Genomic DNA, 11058 nt, shown 5'->3' with positions numbered 1-11058 from the left:
TTTTGATATAGTAAATGATTAAAAAAGAATTCATTCATTCGACTCAATGACATTTCAATTTACATAATGACAGCTCGTCCCGAAGGAAAATTTTCCAAGGGGTGATTCAAACGCGATTTCCATACTAAGTTCAAACATGTTTTAATAATAGTTCCAGTGCACGGAAAATTATGAAACTTTGGATTCTGGCTCAGTTTTTAACGTAGAACCAGAATATGTTAAAAACGGGATACCCCTCAACAAGCCAATTTGTAGTTTGTCAGAGCAGGCTTTAATTTCCATTGTCTCATCATGGTTTATTCGACTTGTTATGTTTAATTCGTGTTGAAGAATAGCGTGCTCTGATCCAGAATGAGAATAATAATTGAAGTTTGAGGAAAAACCAAAAACAAATTGCTTTCATGTAAGTAGTTTTTAGCTCGCTAGCCAAAATTGTATTCGATAATAGTAAATTTAAATGATTTATCGTAGGTTACAAGTTCGGGAACAGAATGAAGATGCAGCAGGCTTGTGACACCAATTCGAGGTAAAAAACGTGAAAGTGCCGGCCAATTAATTTTACCCTGAACCCTGAACAAGGTTGGTTGCATATTTTGTTATATTTTGATATGAAAATAATGTTTATGTTTTTCGATTGCATTTCAGATGAGAACAACATTTCCCATAAAGGCCGCCGAGGCATCACACATCGAAATTCTCATGTAAACTCATGTTGAAATCAAAATTAATGTTTTTACGCTGACATTAAGTGTTTTTATGCCGATTTAAAAATAAAATGATGAAGAAGTATCGATTTTGCATACTCATTTACAGAAAAAAAAACAAACAAAAGATGGAGGGAGCGCTTTTCAATAAACATGATCATTGTTTGATTCAAACAACAAAGTTAATTGATTCAATCCAAATATTGGTCAATCCAAACTATTCGATTTGTTTGAAACAACCATAATTTTGGTTTGTTTTAGGAACTGTCAAAATGAAACAACAAATTGAATGGTTATTGCAAACAAATTTTGATTAAATTTAACTGGAAGGTCTCTACAGCATTTACTTTAAATTTTAGTTTATTTCAACTAGAAATCCTTTATAAGAGAGATTCGCGGAAGCTGACATTTCTGTCAAAGTGTGAGCCAATCGAGCAGCGAGAGCTGTCAAAGTGTGAGCCAAACTAACATGCGTTATGTTTGTTTTGAACTTTTCTTGAAGAGTAATGTAATTCGCTTGAAATTATTTCGGTAAAAGTAATTTTGCATGAAGCAAAAAAATGAAATGTTTTACTTTTTTGAATTTTTGTCAATGCGATTTTTAGTTTTTGATTTTTTCGGCTATTTATTAGTTTTGATATGTAGCTCAAAGATCTATAACGAAACAAAATACACTTTTTAGCAATGAGGAAGTCATGTCCGTGTTACAATATTATTCTCGACGCCGAGCGAAATCAGCACTGCTGGTCTGTTGCCAAATCATTCCATTTTACTTCCGCTTATCTCTCTATAAAGGATCACTAATTTCAACCAACGCGCTGAGTAAAAGCAAACTAACTTTTTGTTTGTGCAAAATTCAAAGTGAAGTTTTGGTTGAAATAAACTAAAGTTTGTTTGTCTTTACCATATTTTTTTCTCCGTGAACAAAACAAGTTCAGAAAGAAAGAAAAATGTTGGTGAAAAATATTCAAAAAGTAAAAATAAGTAGTTTTGTAGAAGTCACTTGACATTAGCTGTAACGACGAATGCGACCATGGTAAATATCTGAGAGAGAGGAGACAGCTGGCTTAGATTGCGAGCTCCCAAAAGTCATGGTAACCTGTCATCAACTGTCACTGGAAAACCGCACATTCGAAGGGCAGAACGTGAAAAACCGTCAAAATTTAACCGAACTTAAACTGGATGTAATTGAAAATTTAGGTTGTTTTCCTGTGCTATCGCATATAAAATAGTTGAATATTTATATATTATCGATTGGACTCCAATTGCTATTGAAAATTTTAAATTTTATGACCTTTTTGATATCAAAGGGAATGTGAAAATAGTTTTGACCCAGTTTGTACTCTCCGAACCATTGTGCATAACCCAAACATGAGAAGATGAAATCAAAGAAGCCAAGAAAACAAGCCAGTTGTCAGTGAGCTGTCTCCTCTCTTTCAGGTAAATAGCTTTACTTCTATATATAGAAGTTAAAATTATTTCGCTACCGTTGGCACGAATATCCGGTAAGTTGGGAAACAATAGGGTAACGACTGTTTATTTTGTTCTCAAACGCTAACAGTTGGCACCAGCGGCAAAAATTACAGACAACAACCTTTCGAACATTTAGTTTCTTTAACCGACCGCCGAGCGGCGACACTGATGTTTGTATTCCGCTCACTGATCACGCTACGCTGGATTCTCAAATTTCTCAAACTTTCAACACAAGCGCATGGAAGAATGGTAGTCGGAGAACTGTCAAAACGTATGGAAAATAATGAAAATTGTAAATTGCTTGCAATTAGGAAAGAGAATCAAAAAAGTAGTGATTAGAAATCAAGTGTAAAGTGAATACATAACTTTTTGTGTTTAGTTCATCTTTCGTGGTGCTTTCTTTGCTTCAGGATTTCGTTTTTACTACCATTGAAAAAGTGCCATCTATTGCCTTTTCAGTTTTGAATATCGCCCTATTCATACAAAATACAAATTCTATACTTTTCACCACTAATAAATACAGTTTATTGAATCGTTTTTGTATTGTACAACAATACACGAATTGCTAATCAAGGCAATACATGAACAATATATCGTATTGTATTTTCAAAATGTATGTTTGAGAAAATATCTATATTTGTATTGTTACGATACTTACCCAAGTAACACTTGTAGCTGAACAATGGTTTTTTAAACCGAAATAAGCATAAGAGTGATTTGTTCAGCTCTTATTCAGCAAAAATGTTTGTTGGGTAACCACCCATACATTATATTGCAAAAAATTGTTGAGTGTATGTTCCAATCATCCCTCCTCGTATCGAGACAACTTAATTGTATGAGTACACTATGAACGTGTTGTCAGTGTTGTTATTGTTTATGCTAAGTTGAATGTAAATAAATATCATTCGTTCGAGTACTGTTGAGAAGTACACCGGTGTTTTTGTTCTTTCTCCGGTCCGTTTCCTCCGTGGTTTGTTTTCTCGTTCGCTGTTGTTGTCCGCTGTGTGGTGCCTCCAACAGGTTATCGGCCCAGGTATGGACGAGAAATTTAAAGTCGCCGCGTTTGATGGTTCCGGCGCAGACAAACAGACGTAACAGTTAGAACAAATTTCTTCAAATTCCATCGCCCAGTTTACACCATCATCATCTGGTGAGCATGTTACACGAAAAGGTGTTTCGTGCAACAAGACCGGCAGATGGCGGTAGTGTGAAACGTCAAACGCGAAGAAAAACGATGCGCGCGCCTCTGGGTGTGAGATTTGTAATATAGCGAATTTGAAATGATTGTTAAATGAGTGGTCGATGGAAATTTCGTCAGTGTTACGTCTGTTTGTCTGTGGTTCCGGCTTCCACAACTGGAAGTTCCGGATGGAAACCATTCTGGATACGTTCGATCTACTTGATTGCCTCCACCGGGAGATTGCTGAGATCGACGAGTTGGGCGAGATGGCTGCCGACTCCGCGGAAGTGAAAACGGAAAAGAAAAGACAAATGGTGGAACGAAGAGCCGCGGAGAAGAAGTGCAAAGCTTTGATTATTTCAGCCATTGCTGATAATCAGCTTGAATTAGTGAAAGATTGTGCTACTCCGAAGCGAATCTGGGACACGCTGAGAGCGGTGTTTGAACGACGTGGTGTTGCCGGACAGCTGTATATTCGGAAGCAGCTCCTCACGTTGAAATATGTGGAGGGAGCTGGAATGAGTTTGTCGGAACACTTGTTGAAGTTCGACTGTTTGATTCGCGAGTTGAAGGAAAGTGGTGCGGCGGTAGAAGAGTCGGATGCAATTTGTCATTTGCTATTGACATTGCCTTCTTCGATCGATTCGGTGGTTACCGCGATCGAGACGCTTCCCGGCGGCGTGACAATGGATTTTGTGAAGAAGCGCTTGCTTGATGTGGAATTGAAGAAGAGTCAGTTGGCCCCTGATGGTGACAATGAGGGTGTTGCCATGACGAGCAGGCAAGTTTGGCATAAGGTGAAGTGTTTTCGATGCGGGAAAATCGGACACCGAAAAAGCGATTGTCGTGTGTCAGTGGTTCCCAAACCAAATTTCAACGGAAAAGTGAATTCGAAAAATCGTAAAGCTGACAAAGTTGTTGAAGACGATAGTTCCTCGGATCGTGCGGAGGTTGTGTTCCTGGCGTCGAAGGATGAATTGGTGAAGATAGAGTGGTTCCTGGATTCAGGTGCCACGGACCACATGGTGAATGATTCGAGTTTCTTCACTGAGATGCGGCGTTTGGAACGACCGGTCGAGGTGATGGTGGCGAACGGCCAGAGATTGCTGGCGGAATACTGTGGTGATATGGTGTTTTATGCTATCGTTAGCGGCAGTAAGAAAAAGTGTGAGGCGAAGAATGTGTTGTACCTCCCCGAACTCAGCTGCAACCTTTTCTCAGTGAGTAGAGTGGCAAGATCAGGTTCGCAAGACAGTTTTGCCGGTGATAGAGCGGAAATTAAGAAAGAGGGAGCAGTGATGGCCGTCGGACATTATAAAGGAAAACAATATCAGTTGAATGTTTTGTGTAAACGACGTGATGTGACAACTGCGATGATGGCCGACACGGTAATAGCGAATACTACGATGGAGAAACGACGCTCCGGTTATTCTGTGGAAAAGAAAGGCGAAAATCGTGAAGTGATATTTGAAGCAAATGTTTTGATGGGATCAACAGAAAGAGAGAAGAAGACATCGACAGTGCAGATCAAAGTTCCAGAACTGATGAAGCGGAATAGAGATGTTCGTTGGGTTCCAGTTCAAGAACAGCAGGCAGGGGCAACAGCTCGAAAGAAAACCCCTAGCAAGAAGGTGTGTTTTGCGGACTGTTTGGATTCCGAATCCGAGCAAACAACGAGGTTTTCGAACAGAAGTGACCGATTGGCTCGGATAGGGGGAGCTGTTTGTTTTCAAGTGTGATCCTGCTGTAATGTGTGACGAACTTGTGTTAGTGTCCTGATTAGGAGATCTGTAGGATAAAGCCGAATATAGGTGAAAATCGGTGGTCAAATGGCATAAATGGATTTTAACTTTAGAGATGAAGTTTTCGAGAGTTTTTAATGATTATGAACAGAACTGTGATATAGATTATCTGTGATACTCGGAATGATGACTTGAGGGGGAGTGTTGAGTGTATGTTCCAATCATCCCTCCTCGTATCGAGACAACTTAATTGTATGAGTACACTATGAACGTGTTGTCAGTGTTGTTATTGTTTATGCTAAGTTGAATGTAAATGAATACCGTGCACCCCCGCTAATTTGAACGGTACCTCATGCAAACCACCGGGGTTCATTTTTAATTTGAACATCTAGTCACCCTAGAAACGTGTTTCTGGTTACCTCTTTCACTGTTTTGTTTTGATTCTACGTTCCGTTCCATTTCACTTTACTCCGTTCCATGAGCTAAATGACGTTTAAACCATTTTTAATCTAAACGATGTGCAAATTAGCGGGGTACAGATTAAAAAGTGTTCAGATTAAATGTGGTCAAACCAACGGGGGTACCCGGTATCATTCGTTCGAGTACTGTTGAGAAGTACACCGGTGTTTTTGTTCTTTCTCCGGTCCGTTTCCTCCGTGGTTTGTTTTCTCGTTCGCTGTTGTTGTCCGCTGTGTGGTGCCTCCAACAAAAATATCATAAACCATACAGTGAACTGTTCAAAACAATATATTGTACTGTAATTGTATTGTCATTTTACAATATACTGTATTGTATTTCCAATATATTGAATAGTACTGTTGCAATATGTTATATTATTTTTGTATTGTATTTTTTATCCGGGTAGTAGTTTACACAACAAGTTGCAGAATGACGATTTTTACAGCAAGAGTTCTACATTATCCAACACTCTGAAAAAAATCTAAACTAGATAGTTTAAATCACTCACTAAAATGCTATTCGCCTGGTTGACCCCAGACTAAGCTTAGGTGCCGACTAGACAAACCTAGTATAAGTCAAACTAATAGGTAGGCTGGTCTAGCTTTTGAATATATTGGCAAAGATTACTCTGGATCCGTTGCACCTTGGCTCCCCAGAATTGTTCGAGTTCTTTCTTGTTTACATTTTCTAATGAGAGAAAAAATAATTGAAACGCATTCAAATCGAATTTATTGATTCCAAGGCCTGCAACTTTAAATTAAGTAGTTTTTCGTACAGATTCATAATATCACTTTACAGAAACGTCTCTTAGATGTTGGTCCATCGTCTCTGGAATGGAAATGGGTTAGCGCCCCTCGGAAATAATCCAGTGGCCACCGTTGTAAATGTTGCCTGGTCAGATTATTCTCACGAAAACTACACGTAAACACTTGTTGGTCTCACGCCTTTATGGCCTTGGTTCCGAAGGATCTAAGGAATGGTTTGTTGCCTGAAATAGATAAACGAAGGATTATCAGATCGGAACAAAATTAATTTGTCAAATTGATGGCTTATTACGTTACCTGCACCACAAGCTGCAACGGTTTTTGTGGGAGAAAATGGTTGGAAATGATATTCGACTATTTCATACATATTTAATTTTACTTAACACTCCAGAATTCACGAAAAAGGTGGCACGTTTACCGAACGTTTAAAAAGAAAAGGAACATCTGTCATGGCGGACGGGACACGGATGATTCTTGTTTACTATGAAAACACTGGTCAAAGTTGTCCCGCATAACTCAAGGTTAGTTTAATATAAAAAGTTTCGTTTGATTACTTTCTAAACTGAGCTATGTTTAAATTACGGAAAAGACAAAAAATGATAGGATTTAAACTTTTTCTGATTTGTTCTGATCCTGAGTGAACGAGGCTTGCTGATGAAAATGCTCTAGCCTAACGCATCTCCCAAGTAACATAAGTAGCTGAATAACAGTTTATTCAGCTGAAATCAGCTTAAAAATGGTTTCTTAAACTCTAATTCCACTTATATGTTTGTTGGGCTGGAGAGCAAATCGTCACGAAACGCACATATACATACACATTTAATCCATATATGGAGACTTCAATGCGACGGTACTCAGACGTCAAAGGTAAAAATCGCTTTGTTTGGTGTTAGCTATTATATTGTTATTTTGTTTATTTGAACGAATTTTACAATCTCGATAGTTTCTAGCGTTGGCTTAGAAACTAACCAAATATCATAACGCTGAAGGGGGTGGGTGGGTGTCCTTGAGATGTTACAATTCATGCAAATTTTGAAAAATATTCATACAAAATGCGTTACGAGGGGGTGGGTGGCTCGAAAATGTTCATTTTTTGAGTTATGAAATTTGTGAATAAACCATCATGTTTCAATGCTACTATTTACCAATTCGGCCACCCTTAGCCTAATATCTGGAGAAGAATACACTTAGCCCGTTTAGCAAAAATGAATAGTACACACATTTTTAAGGCATCTCGATATCAAAGGGATCATCGATATGGGAAAGATCAAGACAAAGAATAAATTTGTTATGACTACTAGATTGAAAATAAGGGATGGTACACAAATTATGTCACGCTAAATTTCAACTTTTTCGACCCCCTCCCCCCCCTTTGTCACACTTTTTGTATGAGTCCTCCGAAAATTTTGTAAGGCTTGTCACGCTTGGCTCGACCGCCTCCCCCCCCTTGGAGCGTGACGTAATTTGTGCATGACCCCTAAGTCCGTTACCAGGTAAACTAAAAACAAACAGACGTCATTTCATATCTGTAAATTGTTTTAAACCACTAAAATCTGGTCTAGTAGCCTTTGATAATAGACATATCGACATACGGAGAGAAAATCGATATCGAGATATGGAGAGTGAAAATGTATTGAATGAAGGGACCGGAAAAATCATCGACATAGGAGGAGATATCGAGATGTGGAGAGTTCAATTGTAGTAAATGTACTCTAAAAGAGTCATCACAGACAAACAGTCGCAACTTGCACTCAATTAAAATCTAAGCTTTGCCGCGATGCCATCACTCACTCGCTACGCGCCTCAATTCGTTGCGACCAGAAAAATGTGATTTTCTGGACCATTCCTGAAAACAAATTTTCACGCATCGTGATTGGTGATCTAACGCAAAGCTAAAATTCTTATATGGCGCTCTTCTAGAAAAGTGATTAGTGCATCTTAATCAAAATTTCTAGTGATAACTTTGGAAGAAAAATCACCACAATCATTTAACTGACAAGATTTTTTGCAATTTAAGGCACAGGAATCCGTAAATATTCATTTCAGTTTGAAAAATTGTCGCAACCTAACCTCACTTTTGATCGCCAATCAAATCTTGTCAGTAGCAAACCAGCCGTTAAATATGAATTATATCTTTATTTAAGAAAACACTAAAATTACAAGTTTACTTCTTCTTCGCCTTTTTATCGCGAAAACGATCCAGAACGCTCTTCGATTCCAGTGGAATAAAGTCCGCCGATTCCTGTGGCTCTCGCGCTTCCGCTGTTAGCGATTGCTTCGCCTCCTTAATGTTCTGAATCGCCTCGTTGCGCAGCACTTCCTTCACTTTCTGCTTGTTCTTGAAGCGTTTTGCTTTCGACATTCGATTCTTCATGCGGGGTTCGAAGTCAATCTTGGGCACCTTCATCGTCATGAGCTTGGCCTTCGATTCTAGCCGGTCCTTCAGGGACGGAACATCCACTTCTCCGATTTGGGACGGATTGAGCGAAATGAACTCCGACGGTATCTTCTCCAGCAAACTGTGCACTTCGTCTTCGCGGCGTTGTGACAACGATTGGAATGGATTGGCCTCCAGTGAGTCAAAGTTTGGTTCGCCTGAGCCCGGTACGATGATCGATGTGAATCCGCTGGCCGTGGCTATTCCCAAAATATCTTCATACGGACAGAAGCGGAAGTTGGCAATTGTGGATGATGTTCGCTGCCGTAAGTAGGGCTTTAGATCACGTTGCACAACACTAGGTTTCTTGTAAATCTCACAGATATTTCCCAACGAAATTGCCATAAGTCCTTTTTGCGATATATCGATTCCAGAAGCAGCAGTTTGTAACTTGTAAGTAACAAGGGGGCCTTCCAACTGACGAATGTCCCAAATTTTAATGGTCCTGTCGAGGCCAGCGGTAGCTAGTTGAATACCGGTAGGATCCACGGTGAGCGCAGTCATTGGCATCGAATGGCAGAGCATTTTGGCAAGTGGATCTCTTACCGAAGGCGACCACATGGAAACAACTCCTTTGGAGTTTCCTAAGCAGGTGACTGCATTCCAAGGATTTTGGCACATCATATTGGTGTTTCCGAGTCGGGTATTATATGATGCGACGGTTTTGCCAATCGAAACATCCATCCAGGAGAGATACCCTTCATCGTTGATGGAATTCAACAAGAAGTGGTAGGGTAAGTATTCCAATCTGGAGACTCGATGCATGGTTTTAATGCAATGCAGTTCGGTACCTTTGCTATCGTACACGTGGACCCAGTTTTTTTGCGCAACGGCAAACATAGTTTGGTTCATCAGCCACGCCACATCGTGCACCGATTCCATAACATTCATTTCGCACAGCAACGATTTTTTCACCCAATTGAATGCTGCAACATGGCCCTTCTTGCCACCCAGCAACAAATACGCGCCGTTCTTCGTGTACCTCATCCGGTAAGGTCCAAACTCCAACTGTAGATTGAAGTGCTTCGCTGCAGTTGTGATATCGACGTTGTTAACTATTTCCGCTTGACTAACTTCGGTGGTCAGTTCATCGTCATCAACCTCCAGGTATCCTTCTTCCTCATTGAGAAGAATTTCGGCTCGAGCTGCCTGCTCTGTAGCGAACTCGATATTGATGTCTTTGCGCTTCTGGTGAATTTTTTGGAACTTCGATTTCACCCCCTCAACAGCTACACCCTGTCCTCGGGAATATCTCGCCAACGCCGCTGGATCAACGGGAACTTCTTCCAGCTTGTTTTGCGCCTTCCGTAGGCCATGTTTCTTCTTACCAGATGGCCGCGCATGACGATCGTTCACCGTGATTACTTCCATGGCGTCCGTTTCAAGTTTGGGTTTGAATTCCTTTTTAACTTTTCCACTTGTTGCATTAGTGGACCCCTCGGAGAAATCGGTGGATTTGCTCTTAATTTTCTTCGGCTTATCGGTTGCCTTTTCTTCTGTGGCCGTATCGAAATACCGTTTTGGTGGTTTTGGCGTTTTACCCTAGAAATAAACTGATGTTAAACTGTCCTTGATCTAAACGCACACAGTACTTACCATTTTTGTAGTTTTGTATGATTTATTCCTCCTTTTACTTTAATTTTACTAAAAAAAATGCACCGCTTTTATGATTGTGCGACCTTCTGCTTCACCATGCTGGTTTGTTTTGATCTGAATTTGACGTTTTGTCATTTTCGCCACACGGAGAAATATTTTAACCTAATTTTTGAGTTTACTTTACCCAAAATTAAGTATATCGATTATAGTTTCAACCCAAAATCTCTCGGTTTTCTCTTTCTCCCACACGAATGTTGTCAAAAATAGAGAGAGCTGCATCTACCCAATGGGGGTACTTTGGCCCAATAAGCCAAATTTGGGTAAATGCAACTTTTCTTATGTTTGGGTCGAAAGAACTCAATTTTGCGTTAAATCAACCCAAAATTGAGTATATTTTTCTAATGGAATTAAAGCCAAACTACCTAGTGGGGACCTTGAAAATTTAGCCAAAATTGAGTTATTGGGCTCAACTACGGAATTGCGTTGAAACAACCCAAAATTGAGTTGAATTCCGTCTCCGTGCACAGAACGTGTAAATCTGAGTTCGACTCTGCGTAAATGCAAGCAAAGCCAAAATGTACTAAAAACTGCGAAAAAGAAAACAGATGGAGCCATCTATTCGCACCAATGAAGAATCTAATTAGAGTGTTGTCATAAAAATATGTAATTATATGTCTTTCTCTGTTTCGCCAACACCAAGAAC

General features: G+C 39.7%; 1 protein-coding gene and 1 long non-coding RNA gene across 2 annotated transcripts; both read right to left on the bottom strand.

Moving 5' to 3' along the window:
• Positions 1–6264: 6264 nt before the first annotated feature.
• LOC110678286 lies at positions 6265–6959 on the bottom strand. The gene is made up of 2 exons (XR_002501481.1): positions 6620–6959; positions 6265–6546 (listed from the first exon to the last, which is right to left on the bottom strand). It is a non-coding gene; the product is annotated as an uncharacterized LOC110678286 (long non-coding RNA).
• A 1479-nt stretch (positions 6960–8438) lies between these two features.
• LOC5568750 (WD repeat-containing protein 46) lies at positions 8439–10482 on the bottom strand. The gene is made up of 2 exons (XM_001658080.2): positions 10356–10482; positions 8439–10301 (listed from the first exon to the last, which is right to left on the bottom strand). Exons 1-2 carry the CDS (start codon positions 10356–10358, stop codon positions 8487–8489), a joined length of 1818 nt encoding a protein of 605 aa, XP_001658130.2. The 5' UTR covers positions 10359–10482; the 3' UTR covers positions 8439–8486.
• Positions 10483–11058: the final 576 nt, after the last annotated feature.

The sequence above is a fragment of the Aedes aegypti genome, chromosome 3 (assembly GCF_002204515.2).
Source record: "Aedes aegypti strain LVP_AGWG chromosome 3, AaegL5.0 Primary Assembly, whole genome shotgun sequence".
NCBI classification, from domain to species: Eukaryota; Metazoa; Arthropoda; class Insecta; order Diptera; family Culicidae; genus Aedes; species Aedes aegypti.
The sequence above is the reverse complement of the archived record's forward strand: the minus strand, read 5'-3'. Positions and strand labels throughout refer to the sequence as shown.